General features: G+C 30.0%; 2 protein-coding genes across 4 annotated transcripts in view; one reads left to right on the top strand and one right to left on the bottom strand.

Annotated features, from left to right (window-relative positions):
• Positions 1 to 4,511, bottom strand: part of LOC134722177 (oxysterol-binding protein-related protein 9-like) — a 33,969-nt gene extending 29,458 nt beyond the window's left edge. For both annotated transcript variants that reach the window (XM_063585760.1, XM_063585767.1), the window contains exons 1-3: positions 4,360 to 4,511; positions 1,302 to 1,352; positions 203 to 281 (exon numbers count right to left, since the gene is read on the bottom strand). In XM_063585760.1, the coding sequence (XP_063441830.1) occupies positions 203 to 281; positions 1,302 to 1,352; positions 4,360 to 4,476 (247 nt within the window). In that variant the 5' untranslated portion in view covers positions 4,477 to 4,511. The remainder of the gene's footprint in view (positions 1 to 202; positions 282 to 1,301; positions 1,353 to 4,359) is intronic.
• Positions 4,512 to 4,554: 43 nt separating this feature from the next.
• On the top strand, positions 4,555 to 23,490 carry LOC134722129 (DEP domain-containing protein 1B-like). Of its 2 annotated transcripts, none has more exons than XM_063585695.1 (12): positions 4,555 to 4,735; positions 7,078 to 7,235; positions 10,118 to 10,228; positions 10,692 to 10,913; positions 11,414 to 11,544; positions 12,400 to 12,447; positions 12,945 to 13,085; positions 14,733 to 15,929; positions 16,283 to 16,449; positions 16,777 to 16,953; positions 20,632 to 20,757; positions 22,169 to 23,490. In XM_063585695.1, the coding sequence occupies exons 1-12, from the start codon at positions 4,667 to 4,669 to the stop codon at positions 22,310 to 22,312; spliced, it is 2,691 nt and encodes an 896-aa protein (XP_063441765.1). In that variant the 5' UTR covers positions 4,555 to 4,666; the 3' UTR covers positions 22,313 to 23,490. The 2 variants fall into 2 exon arrangements, with proteins under 2 accessions (XP_063441765.1, XP_063441756.1); XM_063585686.1 differs by having other exon boundaries at positions 20,584 to 20,757.
• The last annotated feature ends 792 nt before the right edge of the window (positions 23,491 to 24,282 follow it).

Here is a 24,282-nt window from a genome sequence, read left to right as displayed (position 1 = left end):
TTTGCAAAACCCTCAAATCAAATATCCACAAAAATGCAAGTTTTCTGCAATCCACATAAATTGGAACCCACAAAAATAAGTGAATCCACACTACAGTATATGACTCACCACATATAATGACAAACTTATTATTCTTATATGAAGTTATACATGTACATATTATCTGTCAGAGACAGTGACAGTATAAATAGATGTCACTTACCTTGAAAGTGAAATGTTTTTTGATCTACCGACAGAGTGAATGTACTGTCATCTTCATCGTCTATACCTATGATTGCACCCTAAAATGAGATTAATCAATTAGGGTAATTGTGAAAAAACAATACATGACTCAAGTTAAAATTAAAGAGTTTGGACACAAATAGATGCCATATAGATCTTCTATTATTATTCTAATAATTGGGATTCATTTATTTTTATGAGAACTCATTTTTGTTAACTTTAAAAAAAAAAAACACAAACATGAATATAAAGCCTTTTTTCTTGTCAAGATGTTAACAAATTGATCATTCAAACCTAAAGGAAATGTATGTATTAAATGGAAGTGGTACTTTTCTACCATCATGTGCCAATAGCCAATCCCCATCATTTCCTTGTACATGTACTCACATTACATGTTCATCCTGTGTTTATTTAAAACACAAAATATGCCACTTTCATTTCTATTCCCTTTTATAGTCTGTAGCTAGATGTACAAGTAAAAACGTTCAAAAACTTAACAATCTTTGTGCCTGCCCTCCCTTTTTTGGTAAATATTAAGTTATATGTAGTCTACCTAATAGTCCAAGGGGGGTTACATATGAAGGGAAAATTATTGCTACTCCTTTAAAAGGATCTACAAACTTTGATGGTTGAAATACAGCAACTTTAAACATAATTGTCATATTTTCCATATACACAAACCCTTCTACAAGAACAAGTCTCCTTGTGAAATCAATTCATTCAGGTCAAATTGAAGTTTTACTGCTTCCAATCTTTAAATCAAAATGGTCATAAAATCAGAACTTTAAAATAATAAAAAAAAGAAGCCAACCTCCTGATTTCAGCATAAATTATTGATAGTTATCAAAGGTACCAGGATTATAATTTAGTACGCCAGACGCGCTTTTCGTCTTCATAAGACTCATCAGTGACACTCGTATCAAAATATTTATAAAGCCAAACTAGTACAAAGTTGAAGAGCATTGAAGATCCAAAATTCCAAAAAGTTGAAACTGACCATCAAATGTATGATTTTTTCTAATAAATCAGTCAGTTAACTTACTAATATACAAGCACCTGTTACTAGTTTTATACTTTACCTTAAGTCTTACACATCCCCTTCTTGAGCCTCTCATCATTTTCTCTTTTGACTATAAATAGATGTAAATTACAAAATAAATTAAGCATAAAATAATAAAATAAAATGTTATCATGTTTATATACAAAATTGAAAAAAATGTTCAAGTCATATTTTGTTCACTTATTTATACTCAAGAATTTGACAGGTTGTGATAAAATATTACTCACATAAGGCAAACCTTTGTGGAAGCATAAAGGGGTTATTCAAACCTTTTGAATTAAATTTAAAGTCCTATGAAATAACTTTCTATTTATTATGACCTTTGAACAATATAGACCACTTTCGAGATTGTCCGTCATCAGAAAAAACTTGTCAATTATGCACGTCTTTATGACGTCATTTAGCAGATGGAGGGGATTCCCTGTATCCCTGCACTATTAACATTCATCACCTGTCTTAGTAATCGTCATTGTGCAGGATAAACTAGAATTAATATCTGTTCTGTAGGTACTTAATCACAATTCCCTTAAGATAGCAGTGCTGAATATCAATTATAAAAATTCAATTTGCCAAATAATTCGTGCAATACATGTAGCATCATCCTTTTTTCCACCAATAGCCCAATAAAGGAGCAGAATTGACGATGCTCCTTAAAGTACGAATGATGTTCACTAAAAAAAAGCTTTTGACAGATTTGCATTGAACTCGAAAGTATATTCATACATATATACAAGTACATACTTAAACTTTTTTTACATTTATTAAAATATAATAGACACACATATTTCATTCTGTGATTGTTGATTGAAAACTCGAAGACTAAAAAAGCCAATTCAAGGTTTTTGTAGCAAAATCAATAAGGGCAAATTTTGGGGAGGAAATAGTAAAAAAAAAAGTATGGATCTAAGTGACTGTTCTGTTACAAAGATGTTTTCCTATGTTCATCATATCATTTTCACCTGTGACCCCCAATATGAAAATTTGTCCCCTTTTCAATACAGCTGCAATGAAATAACTTTTACTGTAAGATTTCTTGAGCTAAATTCTACTTTATGTTGCTACTTGATGGTAAATTAATCTTACTGTTGCATCTTGTCTCTTATTTGTGAGACTGTTTGGAGAAATGTAAATGTGTAATTTCCACGAACAATCATCTTATGGCACCAGCTACAAATGTACCATCATCTATGATAGCCGTCCCTGAATTGGACGGATTTAGTGTGGTAATAAAAAATTAAGTAGTATAATAAACTTCCACATAATTCTACTGTGTAAATTTGTTTATTCTTTAGAAAATTAGAGGCTCTGCTATTATGGCTATGCATGTCTGTATATAGTCCTTTAGAAGATGTCTGTTTACGGAAAATACTAAATACTCAAATTGAAGTTGAAGCACTGACAAAAAAAAACTGAGTTGATAGTATATTATGTTCTTGAAGAAAGAGCAAACAGGAGGATGGAAGAAGTATTAGAATTTGTAGTATTAAAGGTACAATGCACATCCACTTGAACATACACCTTATTAGTCCAAATAATTATGACGTCATGAAAGGCTATCATATACTTTTCCTTATCACTATTTGTCCGCCAATACTGGACATCACAAAGGTTCCCTTAACATTTTGACGTCATAATACAAAATATCTGATGCGATTGTTGTATGAGGTCAATACACCTTAACGCTATTTGTCCACCATTAGTGGATATTAGTAAATAATTATCACACAGGTTCCCGTAAAATGTTGATGTCATTAAACAAAATATCTGACGCCACAATGAAAAAGTGATTGTTGTTTGTGTCAAAAGTTCAAGCGGCCGAGTCAGCCGGGATAAGCGATAAGGTGTACACTGAGTGACAATAGTTCAAGCAGCTCAAATTCTTAGGTCAACCGGACAGATTTTTTAAATAGTGATAAGTTGTATACACCTTATCGCTATTTGTCTGCCATTCTCACACAGGTTCCGTAAAATTTTGATGTCACAAAACAAAATATCTGACGCAACAATGGAAAAGTGATTGTTGTATATTAAAGCGTCAAAAGTTTACTTGGCCGGGTCAGTCGGGATTAGTGATGGTATCAGGTCCGTTCGCGCCCAATATACTTTCGCACCCTACACGTTCGCACCTCGCACGTTCGCACCCAAGGTTCGTTCGCACTCTACACGTTCGCGCCCAATTTTAATTCAAATTCCAGTTGAATAATATGAAAATCATGATTGTTGTTTTTAATTGCTTTGATGTAAATACTGAATGTATTTATAGCTTGGTATGGGTAAAAAGATTGAATATTTTAAATACAGAACACAAAAGATAATTGTTTTTAACAGCTTGGTTCCTTTGATCTGAAACAATGAAATATGGCAATACACTATTATAAAAACCAAAACATGATAAAATTTATTCAACACACAAAAAAACGTAGTCAGAATCTCCCTTTATTTTGAAACAAGTCAATGAAACAAAGTTATAGGCAATGCACTAAATAAAACGTTGACAGAATCCCACCTTTATTAGAAAGGAATGTTATTTTTTAACAATACACTCTCAAAAACTTGATAAAAAATGTATTTAACACATTAAAAATGCTGTCTCTTTTTATTTTGAGACAATTAAATCAATTATACTTTTAAGAATACTACTTGCCAAAACTTGATTACAAAGTTATTAGACACAAAACCAATTAAAATTGGGCGCGAACATGTAGGGTGCGAACGGACTTTGGGTGCGAACATGTGGGGTGCGAAAGTGAAAGGGGGCGAACATGAGTGGGTGCGAACGTGAATGGGCGCGAACGGACCCGGATTCATTAGTGATAAGGTGTATTGCAGGACCTAACCAGATTTTATTACAAAAAAAACATTCTCTCCAGAATGTTATTACACAGAAAACTAAAGATTAGGTAGTCCAAATAATTATGACGTCTTGAAAGGCTATTATATTTTTTTTCTTTGACGCTTTGAACTAAAGATTAGGCAAAAAGCAACAAAACCCTATCAAAACTTGTCAAAAACAAAACTATTTTAGTTGCTATGGAAGAGTTACGCACTAATTTCTGTTGATTTCAAATTAAGCTTACAGTGTAATATGACAGTAGACCTGAAGCTTCGTCCAAAACAAACCATCGATACTGCCATCCTTTCATTACATTTGTCCATTTGCTTAGAGGACCCTCGATTACTCCACTTCCAGCCATTTTTCTAGACCGGAAGTGGGAAGTGTTTTTTTTCGAACCTCTTTGACTTTTCCCCATAATGAATGCAAAACTGTTTGAGTCCGGAATTTAACCAATCAGATTTGTGTGGCAATTTTAAAATGAATGTTGTTGTTGACAGGTGCTTGTTCTTTTATTTAACGATGATACTATAATACGATCACACAGTAACATGGATTCAAGAAGTAGTCCAACAGATAGATCAGTTCCATACACTGGACCTTACAGAGCGACGAAATTAGTAAGTTTTTGACAATAATGTAAAATCACATTAAAAAAGGGGGGATTGATGTCCGATATATTTTTCGTTGAATATATAAATGTCATTTAAAAAAAAAAATACAAAATACAAAAATACACCATACAAAATAATCCTGGATTTTGTGAAGGTCAGGATTATACAGTGCAAACACAATAAAAGGTAGGACAGTAGTATGTATTTGGATTAGACCGAATAATCTGTCTCTAGTGTGGGTTCATTTGTCATTCCATATTTTCTTTTCATCATTTGGCTATTTTATATTTTTTTTTTTTTTTTGTGTCCACACGGACGTGTGGACACAAAAAAAACACGGACGTGTGGACACAAAAAAAATTAAAAAAAAATATAACGGACGTGTGGACACAAAAAAAAAATAAAAAAAATATAAAATAGCCAAATGATGAAAAGAAAATATGGAATGACAAATGAACCCACACTAGAGACAGATTATTCGGTCTATATTTGGATTGGATTTTTATTCCGCTAATTGAAAAACATGATCTCGAGTAAACGCGGTCGATATTTAAGAAAATTTTGACAAATCATGGTGCCAATTTTACGTGACGGCGACTATAGATACATGCATGTTATCACCTTACATACCTTAAATGATAAAGATGAAGCTCTTAGTCTTATTATAATTAGCGTTATGCTTTTCTTCTATGCTGTTTAATTATTTGTATTTGGAACACTGTCATCATGGTCATGTACTGATGAAGTTGGTTTTATCAAGGAATTGTATATTGAAATTTAAATATACAATAATCCTTAGTTTTATATTTATTAAAATAACATGTCATAGACATAAAGATGTTAAATGAGCATGATCACTGGAGATAATCTTAGCAATAAACTGTTAAAGGTGTATAAAATATACAAAACTCAACTATCCTGTTACCTGTCTGGTAGGTTCATCCTTTCTAAGGGTCACTCCCAATGGGATTTATTTAGGTTAGTAATTAAATATGTACATTATTTACAGTTGTACATTTAAACTTTTAAAGTAATAATACCTGTACAGTATCACAGTAGGGCTTCTCCATTTATTGCTAAGATTTCAAACTTCTCTGCCCAGTTAAACTGTTAAATAGAATTATAGTTATCCCGTACCATTGTAAACTCGTACCAACGTCAACTCGTACCACTTTACAAAAACTCGTACCAATGTAAACTCGTACCACTGCGTACTCGTACCAACTTATTTAAATGGTGTTTAATGATGTATGTAATTTACTTTAACTCAATACCTCTCAAGTCTGTAAAATGTATATAATTTGAAAGTACAATGACCAATTTGCAGCTAATGTTCCCTGTCTATTGGATAGAAAATACTGTGGCAGATTTGCTTTGTTGTCTCCTTTGACTTTTTAAAACTTTTACTGATTATTATTGAATTTAATTTTTAATGATCTTTTAATCATTCCAAATTAATTTTTCATGAATACATGTAAATAATTTAATTAAAATTCTAGCACTTAATCAAAATGATTAAGAAATTGAAATTTTTACTTTTTATAAATAACAAGTTACAATGAAATGTAACCGTTTCCTGTTCCCGAATTTTCCCGCCAAAAAGCACATGGCTTTCAACAAGCATTCAATTTGTGATCATGGATTACAGCATCTTAAGGTACAGTTAAAGCAATGTTTTTTTCTTTCTTCTGGATTATAACTACTTTGAAATATCAGCTTAAAAAATAAAGCTTTTTAGAAAAACATTCGTATTTTTGTCTATAAAATCCAGTATAAAATTCAAGTAATTCAACATTAATTTTATTAAGTTTACAAAAAAAATAACATAAAATATTCGTAATTTTTAATATATTTTTGATGGTACGAGTTTGCAGTGGTACGACATTCCAGTGGTACGAGTTAACTTTTTTGGTACGAGTTAACATGGTACGAGTTTCCGTTGGTACGAGTTAACTTGCTTCCGTTAAATACAGATATTCTTAAAATTTCATGTTGCTTATTTTATAAACATCATGAACATCATGAACATGATAAACTTATAGGTTCACGTCACACTTTTATCCATAACATTTATAACAATGGAACTATAAGTCCAATGCAGGTTTTTGTGTATATTGCTTTTTATATGCCATATATATTCCTTTTTTTATGCATTTGATGTGCATGATAAAAAATCAAGATATCTTAAGTCATTTGCCATGATTTGGGGAAAATTTTCCCTGAAGGTAATTGTATGAATCATATTTGTTGTAGAACAGGATTTTTAATATTTAAAATTAAATGTCCATTATGTTCAAATTAATTGTAATATTCTCTTGTAAAGTTTAATACTTAATGTTTTTCTTTAGTGGAATGAAGTAATTGTGACCTTTAGAAATGGCATGCCTCTGGGTAGACACAGGAGATATATGAAGACCTATGATAATTGCTTTTCATCATCTGAGGCAGTTGATTGGCTACATGATTATCTAAAATCTAATAAAAATTTTGGTGCAGATGTAACCAGGTGAGTTTTGACACCTGAACTGAGAAATTGGTTGGTAATTGTATTTCAATAAGTGTGTCAGGTAATTTGTTTTGTACCTAATAGTGTAATAGGTCAATCAATTAACAGATTGTTATCATTTAATCTAGTTAATTGCTTTATAAATGGCACACTTTAGATCAAAGAGCTGTCAAAACATCATGGTGTTATGTATTGTGTCACAGTTGTTCTACTGACAGTTCATAGTATTACTCTTTAACACATTTATCTATGAGGGCCTGTATAGGTGGTCCCTCCATTCTGCATTCTTTATAATTTTTAACCATTTTTTCTCTTTTCTTTGTGTCTATTTTCCAGTCTCATATTTTAACATTTATATTAAACATTTTTTTTTGGGTTGGGGGAGATGTTTTAAAATATACGTTTTCATAGAATTCAAATCATAACAATTAACATTTAGAAAAAGATCGGGTGTATCCCTGTTTTACCTCTGGGGGGAAAATCATTCCAGATTCCATTCTAGCTGTTGTCCTTAAGGCATGTAAGGGTAGCAATCAGCAAAAAAATACATATATCTGAATTTTTTTTGAATAGTAAAAATCAGCATAACATTAATCCTATTATTGAGTATATACATCTATATACAATTCATCTAAACATTAACCCAACAATGTTAGATCTGTAAATTTGCTTTTGTCCTAGCCAAGATCAGATGTGCATTTTGTGTTTCACGTGAAGTCAAAAATGAGTATCACCTCAGGACAAAACTCTTTTGGTATTTTGGTTCAAAAAGGGTTTAAATTATGAAAAATTGCCATCGTTAGGCTAACACTGGAAGCATTTATATAATACATGCAGTTTTTGTTAGAAATATTTTATATTTTTATGAAATAAATAGTGTTTAAAAACTGTATAATTCTCTTTAATGGTTGCCTTCAAGACATGGTCACCAGTGTCAGATTTTTGGTCAATGTCAAAGACAACAAAATATGCTTAAAATTATTGAATATCAAACATTTTAATTGAAAAAAAAATGACAAGAACCTGTTAAACTCACAGTTATTTCAAGCAACAGTAGCTTTCTTTGATTATTTATCTTATCTGATAAAACTGTATCTAAACTTATCTATAAATAACAAAACTTCCAAAAAAAACCTTTCTTTTGGTGTATTGAACCTTAAAATAACTTGATGCATATTCTTACAATAAACAATCAAACATAGCAATACAATTTATATATTTTGTCTACAGACAAGACATTGTATTTATATTTAATGAAATGCATTATTAAAACCTAATTCTGATATAGCTGAAAGTGTTCTCTTGAATGAGCCAAAATGAAGACACATTTTTTTAACTGAAATCCATATATCTGAATGTTTACAACAATCAAACTTTTATTATAACTCAATTTTGACATAGTTGAATGTGTTCTCTTGAAAAAATAACATACATGTTACCTATCAAATTAGGCTGAACTCGAGGAAATTGGCTAAAATATATTGTGGTAATGTCTACGGACAAGACAATTTCAGTTAAAAAAAAAATCTGTTAGACTGAATTGTGACTATATTCATGTTGAAAATACTGAGTCTTAATTTGAATAGATAACTTTCTTCACCTAAAAATAAGATTTAAGTTCCATAGCAGACAAATAATTGAATTTAATATTTGTATAAATGTACAAGTGTCTTGTCTGTAGACACTTCCTCATCTGCTGTTAATACTGCAATACAAAAGATAAAGTAAGAGAGAGAGAAATACTTTTTAAGGTATGCAGCAACTGGAATAAACAATATTGAAGTAAAATAAGGTATGCTTTTTATGACTGATGATCTGCCACTTTTTAAAATCCACTCCTGTAAAGTAATTTTACAAAAATTGAGAACACTTAAATTACCATTTATTTATTAAAAGTAAGATATGTTTAAGTTTAAACAACACATAGGACTAATTTAGACCCATACAGCCAAGCAATATTGATGAAAAGACATGTCTACGGACGTGTCTACAGACATGTGTCTACAGACAAGACATTCTGACATATTTTTGAAATTTTTCCTCTATTAATAGATGGTAGAAAAAAATGTTAGTAGTGTTTTCATATCTACAAAAGAACAGGAACTTAGCAATGCATCATTGATGTTATTATACTTCCAGTTTACTAGGGAATGCATGTCTATGGACAAGACAATTTTTCACTTTATTTGTATATCCAACTTTGATGGCATATATCTCCAGCTAGGGTACTGCAATTTTGATAAATGAGGTAGTTTTTTTATTAAGTGTATACTAAAAGAGAAAACAAAACACATTATAGCATAAATTTGATTCATTTTTCTCTTATATCACTACACTGAGCAAGCTAAAAACAAAAGTACAAAATTTCATAACAAACCCATAGTATTCAACTTTTGATCATAACTTTGTAACCACTGGAGATTTTTTGTTGCAACAACCAGTAAAAAAAGATGAATAAATTGTCTATAACAGTGAACCAATAATGTAGTTCAAACTAATTTCACTTATTAACTATCAATTGTTAAAAACAGCAAAATTTTAAATGAAACAACATAACGTGTAATTTTGCCCATTTTCAGCGTGTATTTTAGTGTTTAATTTAAAAACGGTAACACCTATACATGATATTTGATATTCATTGTGAAGCCCAACATTCTCTCCTTCAGTTCAAACATGTATTACTTATGTAAACATTATCTTCTTGTCTTTACAAGCCTATAACATAGACCCACTATGAAATGCACATCTGATCTTGGCTAGGCCGTTAATGGCAAATTTCATGTTCTTCCCTCGTATATATGTATATATATCAATTTGCTGGTTGGTCCTTTTTATAGACTTCCATATACAATCATAAATGTCTATGTGCTGTATGTTTGTAGAGCACAGACTATACAGTTGTTGCAGAAACTACACCGAGCCAGAGTTGTTGAGGATATAAGAGGAGGAAAACACAACAGAGCAGATGTTTGTGACAATAACAGACTCTTTAGGTTTAACACTTTTGTTGTTTATCTGATTTTTATTTTTCTAAGTCCTGTTTTTGGACGTTTTTTTTCATCATGAAATCATTCTGAAAGGATTAGTATTAGCACGATCAGATAATCTATAAATTTTCATACCATCTTATCAAAATTTTGCATTACAAAATTGTACATTTTATTGTTCCCCTAGGCCTTTTTCCACGTATGTACCCCAAAAAAGTATGTTTAAGAGAGTAATCTCTTAGATTTGTTGATCAAAATATACTTCATTCGTTAAAGTTGTAGATTTTATTGCCCTTCAGTCCACCAGTTTGAAAGATAATTTCCTGCTAAGCAAATTAGATTGAAACATATTAAGTGGAAAAGTGAATAGTATGGTTTACATTCTTGAGAATGTTATAATTATCTAGATGTTTGTAATACATGTTATATTTGACTGAGCATGTTTTTATGTTAGAATCTGGTTTTGTAGATTTGTGCATGCATCACCACATCGACAAGTTCACGCTCGCACACCACTTACAAACAGGCATGACTTAATCAATAAGGACCAGGGTCCAATAACCCTGGACCTTGATCATGAAAAACCAGCACAGATGTCACCCATTAAAGTTTTACCAGATTGTCACCTTGTAGCAAAACAACTGAATGCTGCTGATGTTGAGGATGCATGGAAGAACATGACTCTTGACAGGTAGTCTTAAATTCACAGATTAAAAAACTAAAATAAAAAAAAATCATGGTAAAAAATTTTTTTTTGTGCAATGACAATGAACATTAAGATTTGTCTCCCTTGATTTTCATAATTGTTTACTTCACACACAATTTCTGGTTTCTGTAAGTTTTTCCTGAAATTTCATCCAATCTTCAATGTATAAAATGGTGTTATTGTTTTAAAAAAAACATGTTTACTCATATATTTAAATACATGTACATGTATATCTCTTTATAAGTTATATGTTAATACCCTGTTAAATTTTAGTGAAAACTGTTATAGGGGAAAAGGGGGAGGTAGAAAACGCTTTGTTGACTCCATCATTTATATTTTTTTTATCATTTGTAACAGAATTGTATCTCCTTCCATCCATATTACATGTATTAATCACAGAAAAAAAACCCATGTGCTTTCAAATCCTACCATACATTTTCTCTTGCAGTAGACTTTACTTCTTAACTTTGTTTGTTGCTTTATAGGTTGCAGGAAGTTCTGGGGATAGAAGACATGTCTGAAATTTTAGACAGCAACTTTGTCAATGGCAAACATGTGATGCACAACTGTTTATATATCAACAAAAGTGGAATTGTTACTAACATTGAACCAAAAGGCAAGTATTTTTACAGTTACATATTACAAATTTACAAGTATATTGTATATAAAAAAAGATGTGGTATGATTGACCATGAGACAACTTTTCACAAGAGACCAAAATGACGCAGAAATAAACTACTACAGGAGATTTACATTTATATATAAAAGAAGATTTGATATGATTGCTGATGAGTCAACTCCTTACAAGAGACCAAAATGACAGAAATAAACAACTATAGGTCACCATACTGCCTTCAACAATGAAAGTATATACTGCATATTCAGCTATAATTGGCCCCGAAATGACAAATGTAAAACTATTCTAAAGAGAAAACTAACAGCGTAATTTATTTATATTTAAGTTTTGTATGATCCAGTTTACTAAGGATATATATGCTGTTATTTGAAGAAGAAAATCTTTTAATTTATGACTTCAATATGATGACATTTCATATTAAAGAATTAACCAGATATTTTTTTCTCTCAGCTCAATGGATTAATAGCCACACAAGTTTATATTTAATTTAATTTACATTGTATGTCAGTTTGAAGGCTCACCCTAAAAGTAGTTTTTTTTTTAAGGATTTGTTCTAAAACCTCACTGGTATCCCTTTTCATGCAACTGGTAATCTAACTTACGAAAAATGACTTACAACAAATGTATCAATGATTCAAAATATGTAACAGAAAATTTTTGTTTAAAATATGTAACAGAATTGTTCAAAACAATTTTATCATGTTAAAACATTGCCTTATTACAAAATGCTCACTTTAACTCAAGCAATAGCCATAATAGCTAGGAAGAAATTCTGTTATTTATTTGATCATGTCTTTGAACATCCTTTAATTTATTATTTTTTTCATATTGTAGATCAGCTTCCACATTGGGCTTTGTCTGCAATGAAATGTTTAGCTCACTGTGAGTATATAAAAATACACAATAATTACAATGTACATGAAATTATAGCCTATATACAGATATAATAATGTGAAAATTAAACTGATCCTTTTTATCTAGATCTGTAAAACAGGTTGTCTGTATAGTAATCAATAATGACACTGTTGATTTTACATGTTAAATCAAGCTTTCGTTTGCCTCAGAGAAATGTCCATGCTCGATGTAAAAAAAACTTTCAAATTTAAAAAAAAAATATATTAAACTTATGAGTGAACAACACTGATAAACATTGATAAAAAAACTCATTGTCTGTTGTGAACAGTTGTGACTTTATGTTTTAATCATATAATATTATCTTTATTTGAATTCATGATTTGGTTATACTGTTACCAATAGATCATGTTTGTGAAAAAAATCAATGACCAACTAAACATCAACATTTTATCAAATAAAGTTATAATAATCAAAACTCTACATATAATGTCATGTATTTAGATACTCTTACATACATATTTCAGGGCCTGAGAAAGTTGACGATAATTTACCAAGTTACCCAGGATTTGAGAAGGATGTGTTTCGTGTAGTTAGAGATTATTTCTGTGGACTTTCAGAACCATTGTTGACTTATGAGATGTATGAAGTAATACTCAATGTATTTGGTAAGAGAGAAATTATCTCTAGGCTTTGATACTACTAATTATAAACATAATGAGATTCAGTCAAGAAACTCATTTCTTTTTAGAGCAATATCCACCTTCATCCATCATTTTGTCCATGGTACATTCAGTCAGGGGTACTACTTGTACAAGTTAATTTTATTTACTTGAAGCAGTAAAAAAAATATACACATATAAGTAAATCAATAATGTTTGAATTACCTCCCCTTAATTTTCTCAAAATTTACTAGTATAAGTAAACTTTTCTTACAATCCCACAAAAATCCTCAAGTTTTGAGATGTAAAATCATGCCTTCAATGTGTTTTCCCAGGTTTGCTCAATTTTTTTCATTGAAGTTCAATGTTTCATCTCATAAATTCATCAAAGAAACTTTTAAATTGAGGAAAGATCTTATATATTTGCGCAAGTGCTCCTTTGTGGCTTGTATATGAGCAGTGTTATGAAGATAACAGACAAATGGGATTTTTATTGTCCATGAAATTACACATAAATGATTACACAGCCAATTTTGCAAAGGTACTATTTCTGTACTAAAAATCTGTAGTACTGGTAATTTACTTTTAATATTCAGTACTGTTTTGTTACTTTAAAATTATTGTAATATTCAGTACTGTTTTGTTACTTTACAATTATTGTAATATTTAGGTACCTGTATTTTACAGTACTTAATTTGTACTTGAAATTTAGGTACTACAGATTTTTGGTTACTACCGTTACATTTTCAGCATTTTGAAAGTTTTTCTATTTCAAATCTCTTAAAATTATGATTTTCAAACACGGAATATTGTATTATTTCTGTACCAAAATATTTAGTACAAATCACGTACTGTAAAATACAAGTACCTAAATATTACAATAATTTTAAAGTAAAGAAATAGTACTAAATATTAAAAGTAAATTTCCAGTACTACATATTTTTAGTACAGAAATAGTACCTATGCAAAATTGGCTGTGTAGTAAAGACATCTGCAAAGGGTACACAATTTAAAATTCTATTAGAGCAAAGAAATCATAAGAATTCAAGAAAAGAAGAAAGGATGACTTTTTTACTTATACAAGTAAAAAATTCTGAATGTCTAAGGGACATAACTGAGCCATATTTTTTTTTACCGATACAAATAAATAAAATTCACTTGTTAAAGTATCCTACAAATTTACTTATATGTGTATATTTTTTTTACTTCTTCAAGTGAATAAAAATTACTTGAATAAGTAGTACCCCTGACTGACATTATATATATAAGAAGATGTGGTATGAGTGCCAATGAGACAACTCTCCATCCAAGTCACAATCTGTAAAAGTAAACCATTAAAGGCAAAGTTTGAGCACATTTATTTTGTCATACAGCATGCTTCACAAAGAATGTATGATATGTCATTACTTATTTTTGTTTAATAATGAGTAAAATAAATAATTGAAGAGACAAAAGTACAGAAGGTCTATTTTCAAATTATATAAATATCTCTACATATACATGAAGGTACTTTTTTTTAGAAAATGACTTAAAAACATTTGGAGCAAACACCATTTAAAACCAATTTCAGTTTAAATAAACTTACAATTCATTTTAAAATTTGAGATATTTCATTATTTGATGGTAAAGTGTGGATATTTTTTTTAATTTAAGTGACTGCAGAAGGATTAATACAAGGAGACTGTGATAATGAATCAGACATTCCAGATGAGATGTATTCACCCAATCAAAGAAGTATATCTTCTTTTGAATCGGTAGAAAATCTGTTAATGAATTTAACCAGTGTTGGAAGTACTCCTGATGTTAAGTCCGGTAAAGGTTTACCACGAGTATCAAGTACATCTGTACTAGAACTATCACCAATTTACCCTGATCATGTTTTTGAACAAAAACGCAGAAAAAGTACATCTAGCCTCACTACACCAGTAGCTGCCAAATATGAAACTGCATTTGGACCAGAAAATAGAACAGTAACGAGAGTTTACTTAAATAAAGGTGGAGTTCAGACTGAATATGGGTATACCAATGGACCAGAAGAATTGTCAAAAACACCAATAGAAACCCATTTTAAATCAGCACAGGATGTTCCACCTTATGTTTCTAATTCAGAACATTGTTATGATTCTTATGATATAAATTTTGCTCATGTGAGATCAATGCGCAAGAAAAAATCTGAACCTTGTAAAAATGCAATAGATAAATATAGACGACAAAGTAGTTCAGAAAACAATCCACCACACTGTAATAATAAACCTGAAAGTATTAAATCAAACCAATATACAAAAAATAAGCATTACCTTCCTGCAAGAAGGAGTTACAGTGACTCGTCTAGTCAGTCCGAGATAAATCGTCCAGCTCCTGAATATGTCAGTCCACCAGCCTACCATTCACTGTTTCCTGACGGTTACAAACCTGTCATTGATGGTAGAGCATCACGTAAATTATTGAACCGATCTATATCAAGTCAGGCTTTACATATGCTGAGAGCATTGTCTTTTGAGGATGAGGAATGCCAGCATGGTTTAAATCACCAGGCATATACCGGTACTCAAACGTTGGGGAGAATGAAAGGCAGGAGGTCTCTAGATAACATGTGTAGTCATGGTAGTCAGACATTAAATAGAAGACCTAGTCAAGGAGCTCTAAATAAGTGTCAAAATAGTCAGTCAGATATACGAAGTCAAGGTCATAGTCAGTCAGATTTACAAAGTCAAGGATCCTTGAACAGTTGTACAGACAAGTTACATAGGATGGCAAGCAAAGAATCTTTAACTGGACGCAGTTTGAGTTTGTCAGATTTGATGCATGCTGAATCTAAAACAAATCTTAGAAGAGCTTGTAGTGATGCAGGTTTGTATTAATCAGTCATGTTTATTAAAAAAGAAAGAAAAATTATATCAGATATATATCTGCAGTTGATATGATTCATAAACATGATAAAGTAGTAAGAAAATGAAAATAATGATTTTTTTCACATGGCTTTAATTTCAACTTGACAATTTTTATCAATTTAAATTACTAAATGTTTACAAATAAAAAAACTTACAGAAATATAATTTAAACAAATTCATTTATTGTAAGGCAGAAATAGACTTTATGAAGTTAATGAACTTAGAACTTTTTATACATTGATGTTTTTATGTTGGTAAGTTTATATTGATATTGTTGTTGACCTTTATTATGGAATTTTTTTTAATTTTTAGGACAAGTTGAGAACATCATAGAAAGAATAAAAAAATCGTTACAGTTGGTTTTCTTGTTGGTACCGCCACCAAACAGAAGAAAGTTACATCTATTGCTGAAGCTCATGAACAAGATGTTTAATAATACAAAACTACAGTTAGATAGTGCACAGAATACAAGAACCTTGGTAAAATTTCTGTTAATGATTAATATCAGGAAAGACTGGTCACAAATATTTCAAAATCTCATTTTGAAAAGATGCAAGGGGAGAAAATTTCAATATTTGAAAAAAATAAATAAATCTCACACTTGTAATTGTTTGACAAAATAAAAGGTGATGTAATTTTACAATTTATATGTGCAAATTGTGTGCATGGTAAAATGTGAAACAATTTTTCTTACTCTATTGTAGTATTCAACAACAAGAATTTTAATTGTTTACATTTTTGTGATGATTTATACTTTGTAATTTATCCCTTGAAAATCAATTCATTGCATATTTATTTTATTATAGTTACTGGAGACATTTTACCGATCTATTTTGAGTTGTCAAGATGAGGCTGACATGGAAGACTTATTGGTAATGAGAATTGTCTCATTCTTAATAGACCATGGTGTAGACATTATGTTAGTGCCAAAAGATTTAAAATCAACAGTGGAAGATAAATTAGCTAATATGACAAAAACACAGGTATGGCCTTCATTTGTAATCAAAATATCTAGCTCCTATAATCTGCAAATTATATATGACATGATCAGCATGATCAGTATACCAATATACATATATTGCTTTCTATACACTTAGTATTAAATAAAAATAAAGTCTTGTTCATGTTAAATATGGTTCATAGGCTCTCTCAAATTTATTGCATGAAGCATGTCTACTGAATTTCCGAATTTTTAAAAATATTGTGTCACTATTACTAATCTTGACTTTTAAAATGAAATAAATATTTCCTATTATTAAACATCTTTTAGATTCACTCTGAAATGTAACGATTAAGCAAGTATCATAATTTGTACCCATAAATCATGTAAATGGCAAACGGTTAAATATTAGATATGATGTTATGATTTTAAAACAATATTGTATTAATGATGAAAATATGCTTCTGTCTAATAGACTACTTTACAATAATAAATATTGTTTATATTGTGAAATGCTTGTATATTAATATACTCTGTTAGTCTTAGTGTTGAAATTTATTTATGCTGGCATGATTTGCATACATGTTATCCTTACCTGTTTCCTGCATGTTAGTTATTCTTTAAATTTTATTTGCTTTTTGCTAGAGGCATGTTTAAGGGTTACAATTTCGCTTCCTCTTTTCTAAGCATGCTCAGATGATTTTAGTTTTGGCAATGTTTGGGTTTTTTTCTGCTTAAGCTTTTTTATTCACTGCAAGTAGCTGAGTAGACAATGAAATGTTCACTTTGTATCGAAAAATGAATATTTTTATTTATTTATTTTCAGTTATTTCTTAGAAATTTCAGAACATTGTTATGAATTTATCATTTGAGCATGTCACGAAAAACCCGGAATGAGATAAATACAATGTAAATAGAACTACAAATGTTCTAGATAACAGAAGAAAATATTTTGTGTGATTAAAGAGAAATTTCTGCATTTGGCACTGCATTTGGCACTGCTTTTGGCGCTTTTATTAATTGGCAATCGTAAATTAACAAAATTATCTCTGAATTATGTTTGCAATAGTTTAAAAGTCATTTGTAAAGTATAAAAAAAACATATTATTTATCTGATTCTGGGCAAAATTTAAAGCAAGTCTCTTATATTGGTGTCAAAATCAAATTCTCTATTCTTGTCAATAACCAATTTATAGAAAATTCTGTAGAACTTCTTATGGAGATTGGAATGATTTTTAAAGGCAATTAACTGGACTTGCTAGTTGAAAGTTCATTCAAATTTTGTTTGCTTAGCTTATTAGTTTGCTGCAACAAAGTTTTGGTGGTCATTGCAATACCCTTGATTACTATGTCCATAGTTTTGCCAATAACCATTTCTTGACTTCTGATAATCATACAAAAGTATTTTTGGTGTGCAGTCACATCTTGTAGAGTGCCATAAAGGGAAAATCACATGACCCATATTCCTAGTTAGGTGGTTTAAGTATTGCAACTTTTATTTTTTATATCAGAGCTCAGTTTTTAAATACAAATCATCCTTCGATCAAATAAAATAAATCTTAGGGAGGAAAGCAGCTTCCTATAAAAAGTAGGTCACATTGACATATTTTTATGCTTATTGACTTTGGTTAAGTTGAAATCTTATCATTGCTATACAAAGTGACCTTAAATTATTAAACTTTATGTAACTTTGCACAATGGTCAGTTTGACAGTTGTCTTATTAGTTGAATAGCAACAGATAAAACTTAAAAGTAGATCAGACTGACCCATATTTATTTCATTTCAATATTTTCAAATTAAGTTGAACTATGGTTTATCTCTTTAAATGACCTTCTATTACATAACTAGATGCTTAATTGGGATTAAATCAACCTCCTGCAAAAAGTAATCACTATATTTTAAACTTCTTTGATTTGAAATTTAAAGTCTGTAATAATTTCTAATGTGAGGTCACTAAAATAGAAGAAAAAATAAACTGGTTTTCAGATGTAACCAAAGTTTCCTTTCCTTGATTAGAATGAAACATATACCGCTGAAATATGTAGGGAAGGGGAAGATGCCTATTGATTTTTGAGTCAACAGTTCTAAGCTATGAATAAATGTAGGGTTCAATAAGAAAACTTAACTTATCTGAAAAAAGAATATGATATCAAAACATACCATTTATGAGTTATGCTCCTTTATTATTATGAAAATTACTGAATTAAGTTTCTCTCAACCAAATGTTATAAACTTAAAACAATGCTTATTACCACAAAACACAGATCAAGTTCAAAATTGTCATCACTTTAACTGTTCATGAGCCATATGTATTTATAAACATAAAAATTGCTGAAATTTTTCGTTTCCTTCATCTGACTTTAGCTTGCCTCTGTTAAATTGTATTAAGCTTATACTCAACGATAATTACCACAAAGCACATATCTAGTTTGAAATTGTGTGTAGTCACTTTTACCGCTCTTGAGTGATGCAAGTTTTTAAACATGCTTAATCGAAAAAATTGCTAAATCTGTCATTGTGTTCTCTAATTTTAGTTTGCCTCAACCAAATGTAATTAAACTTAAACACAATTTTTCTAATCATAAAACAGTGTTAACTTTTGTGAAATTTCTATCTTAAGGTTGAAGTATAGTGAAGCATATTTGCAGGCAGAGGTATCTGTGAACCATAGACACATTCTCAATTTATTTTGATAAAATTCAATATTTCTCAAATTTTTGCATACCCCACCCCCTTTTCTTTCTGAAATAGTACAAAGTATTATTTGTCCTTGTTGATCATTTATTTCCACTATAGATTCCTAATTAACTTGCTCAGATCTCTTGTAATTGTATTCCTACAAGGAACATTTGGGTGGTAAATTTGATCAAAATCAAACAATTTTAAATAGTTGTAAAATATTATGGTTAAAAGCTGAGCTTTTGTTGAAATGAAAATTTCTAGGCTATGAATGAAATAAAAATTCGCCTCAAAGCATAGGAATAAATATAATTGCATGGAGAATCAACTTAATAGCATCAAATTCTCAGTAAAATATGAATAAAAGGGAAATAAGAATACATGTCAATTAGGCAGCAGCCCAACAAGTTTTCACTTGTCACCGTTAACTTTCCTGATCTTTTTTTTATTTATTTGATACAGAACTGTTTGTACTGAAATCTTTTGGCTGAATAAAAACATATTTTGATTAGGGCAATTTTAAACTGATATGATTGATGCATATAAGATTGGTTATCGTGTATTATTTTCCGATAGAAATTTCTTAGATATATAATGTTCAGTATTTTAGTATGATTGGCTGGTCTTTGAATTGGATGTTTGGATGGTATAATGTTTATTAATTTATTTTTGTGGGTATCAATTTTTGTGGATTGCTGAAAACTTGCATATTCGTGGATATTTAATTTCATGGTTTTGACAATCTTTGTATACAAAGCCTATTAAAAATATGTATTTTGTTGAACATTTGATTTCGTGGTTCTTCTGTACCCAATAAACCCACGAAATTTGGTATTCAACGAATAAAAATGTTTCCACAGTATATTAGAGTTGAGTGTTTCTCTGATGCTTTGAAAAGAGTAAGTAAAAGTAAGAGTAAGAGACTTGCTTTAAGTGGCATGCATGTTTTCACAGCTTCTTTGCTTCCTTCAAGTGTAGTAACTTAATTTTCAGATTGTGTACTCACGTGACGTATTTTCGTCATTCAATTATTGCAAACAGGTGAGCAAAGAGGATTACGAGGTACAGAGAATGAGCAGTTCCCAGAAGGCTTTAGAAGAATTACTCGAGGAAATTATCAATGATAGGACAATGTCAGCTGCCAGGAGGAAACAAAGACTGAAAAAGGTAGAAACCTTTAATAAAAAGGTGGAATTTATTAGTGAAATACAGTTACAAACTTACTAAGTCAGTCAAGTTAACATTTCATTTGGTATTTTTAAAACACTAAAATTTAGAATGGTGAGTGTATAATTTGACAGGCTTAGGTAGCAATACACAGATAGGAATGTATTTTCAAATTTTGGCCATGGTGGATTTTTGTCGAGCCTTCGACTTTAGTCGAAAAAGCGAGACTAAGCGATCCTACATTCCGTCGGCGTCTGCGTCGTCGGCGGCGTCAACAAATATTCACTCTGTGGTTAAAGTTTTTGAAATTTTAATAACTTTCTTAAACTATACTGGATTTCTACCAAACTTTGACAGAAGCTTGTTTATGATCATAAGATAGTATCCAGAAGTAAATTTTGTAAAAATAAAATTCAATTTTTTCCATATTTTACTATAAATGGACTTAGTTTTTTCTGCAGGGAAACATTACATTCACTCTGTGGTTAAAGTTTTTAGAATTTTAATAACTTTCTTAAACTATCCTGGGTTTGTACCAAACTTGGACAGAAGCTTGTTTATGATCATTAGATAGTATCCAGAAGTAAATTTTGTAAATAAATAAATCCATTTTTTCCATATTTTACTTTTAAATGGACTTAGTTTTTCTGCTGGGAACCATTACATTCACTCTGTGGTTAAAGTTTTTAAAATTTTAATAACTTCCTTAAACTATCCTGGGTTTGTACAAAACTTGGACAGAAGCTTATTTATGATCATAAGATTGTATCCAGAAGTAAAGTTTGTAAATTTGTAAAAAGATTACTCCGTTTTTTCTGTAATTTACTTTTAAATGGACTTACATTTTCTTACAATCATAAAATAGTAACAAGAGGAATATTTTTATTGATTTTTTTCCTCATTGTTGTTGAACCTGCGATTTACAGCAAAAATAGGCGAGACACTGGGTTCCGCGGAACCCTTACAAATTTTTCAAATATCAAAGTTATTTGCCAAAAAATAAATAATTTTTAGACAGCTGATGATTGATTTAGCCTTCAAAGAGAGGTTAAAAGAACATCAAGATTATATTTTACATGTTTTATGGGCTATTTTTTGTTTGACTGTCCATATTTTCATAGCCAGACTGGCCATAGAATTAGATCCAGAATTTTTGGAATGAAATTTTTGAAAATGACTAGCCTAGACAGATATACATGAGTCTAGAACACATGGACTTGTCCTAATGAAAATCCTGGATTGGGATCTTTTAATGGATTTGTCCTTAAAGTCAAGCAAACTTAATATGTCAAATATCAAGAACCATTCTAACTTGATAAGTCAACTATCAAAGCCAGTGAAACTTCTTAAGTCAATTATCAAAATTTAGTAATCAAAAGGGAATTCACTGCATCTCTTGATATAATTTCAGTTTGAGAAGACATACCCTGATATTTTTGCCAAGAAGTTTGCTACATTCGAACAGAAGAAAGATGTCAAAGAAGATAAACCAAAGATCAAACAACCACTGCTGATCAGACCATTGATGACAAAACTTAGAGGACTTAGAATTTAGTCTATGTAAATGATCAGGAACTGCATATATGGTGCTAGTTTTAAATGTGCAGTCCTTAATCAGGGTTGCAAATATTTTTAAATTTACATAACTGTTATGAATCAGGTTCTATCAAAACAGAATTTGTCGTTTCGGAATCAAATGGGTGTAATTTTCCAAAGTGTACACCAAAACCTTGTGATTGGTCAAAAACATTCTGAACAATGGAAATTCAACCAATGAAGTAACATTATTTTCATTTTGGTGTACACATCTTACCCATAGTCCTTAAGATTCATAAAAAGTGAATTGAATCTGCGTTTATTACTGTATATCCTGACCAGCTAACAATATTATGAGATTAATAGGGATAGATGGGTAAATCAATGATGTGTTTGTTATAGGCAGTTTCATCAGTGCTTTTTAAGCATTCAAGTGAAACAGAAATAAAAATAAAATGTATTATTTACTCTGGTGCAGTAAAATTTATTTAATGTTATAAGAAGAGAAATGCCCTTTATCTATGTTAACCACCGACATCAATTAATGTGATTCCTCTGTATGTTATAGTTAAATTTTACAAACAATAATCAAAATCTGAACTAATAAGTTAACTTTATATTTATCATATTATATTTTTTTGTATTAATTGATAATTCTTTTAATAGTTAGTCTTTATTTTTGATAATCATGTTATGATCAGCTATTTTCAATTTAGAAAATTACTAACATATTCTGATTATATAATATATCATTCTCAATTGAACCATAATGCTTTAAAATTAGAAAATTTAATACCAAAATAAATCAGGTATGGTAAGTTTTTTTTCTCATTTGAATTGCTTTATATTTTTTTTGTTTTAAACCCTTTAAACATGCAGTATTGGTTTTGCTCATTGTTGAAGGCTGTTTGAAGACAGCTGCTTACCTTCTATACCATTTAGTCTCTAGTGGAGAGTTGTCTCATTGATAATCATTCCATTTCTTTTTATTTCTTTAAGAAAAGGGAAAGTGTTGTTTTTGTTACAAATTGTTAAAGACATCTTATCCAATAAATAAGTTCTAAAATTTTGTCTTTAGAATGGTTAAGGTATAATTTTCTGTAAAAATATTCAAACCTTGAAAATGAATACACTCTGTCCTTTATTTTGATATACAGATAATTGTTTTTCACCCTTGGTAGTTAACTTTTGATATTATCTTAAGGGCATACGATACAGTTACAGGGAAGGTAATGACGTTGCTAACGTAATTTGTTATTTTCGCGACGTCAAACTGTGACATATCGGGAAAAGATGCATTTTTCGACTGAAATTTATCATTCAAACTGATTTAATTTGAAAACGAGTTCATGGACCCCTATTTTTCAAAACGGTATTTTGTTTCATTTTGCAGGGAGATGATGTGACCCAAATTTTATAAAACTGTAAATAGAGGATTTTTTTTAATTTTGATAAACATGCAGTAAAAAATGACGTTTTTTCCTCAATTCATGAACATTTGATAAATATGAGTTATTTCTGAATAAAAAAAATTTATCAAAAACAGAAATTACCGATTATTTAACAAAAAACAATTTATGTTTATCTCTTATAACAAAAAAGTTATGTCTATCTTTCGAAAAAGAATTTACGGCCACAAATCTGAATTTTGAGCAAATATACAAAATTTCGACCTCATTTTACTCAAAAAGTAGCACATGGAGGTATATTTTTTATTGCATATTTGATTTAATCAGGTAAAAATTAGCCTTTATGCAAATTTTCACGAACTTGTAAATACAGGTTCAAAACTGTATCGTATGCCCTTAAAATTAAAGTTAACATTTAAGGATAAAGATTATTTTTGTGACAGGAGTAACTTATAGTTAAATCATTTAAGGTTGTTCTTAGTTCAGGTTTGACAAATCTTCAAACTCCTTATTTTTTCCCTGCAATATAGGGTAAAATAAATTTCCCCATAACACCCACATTTCTTTATATATAAGACTC

The sequence above is a fragment of the Mytilus trossulus genome, chromosome 1 (genome assembly GCF_036588685.1).
Source record: "Mytilus trossulus isolate FHL-02 chromosome 1, PNRI_Mtr1.1.1.hap1, whole genome shotgun sequence".
NCBI classification, from domain to species: domain Eukaryota; kingdom Metazoa; phylum Mollusca; class Bivalvia; order Mytilida; family Mytilidae; genus Mytilus; species Mytilus trossulus.
Note: the sequence above shows the minus strand (reverse complement) of the source record. Positions and strands in the feature narration are given on the sequence as shown.

Coding starts and splice junctions, on each gene's coding strand:
- LOC134722129 (XM_063585686.1), top strand. CDS start 4,667: ATGGATTCAAGAAGTAGTCCAACAGATAGATCAGTTCCATACACTGGA. Junction 4,736..7,077: donor CTTACAGAGCGACGAAATTA/GTAAGTTTTTGA, acceptor GTTTTTCTTTAG/TGGAATGAAGTAATTGTGAC. Junction 16,954..20,583: donor CTAATATGACAAAAACACAG/GTATGGCCTTCA, acceptor CTTAATTTTCAG/ATTGTGTACTCACGTGACGT.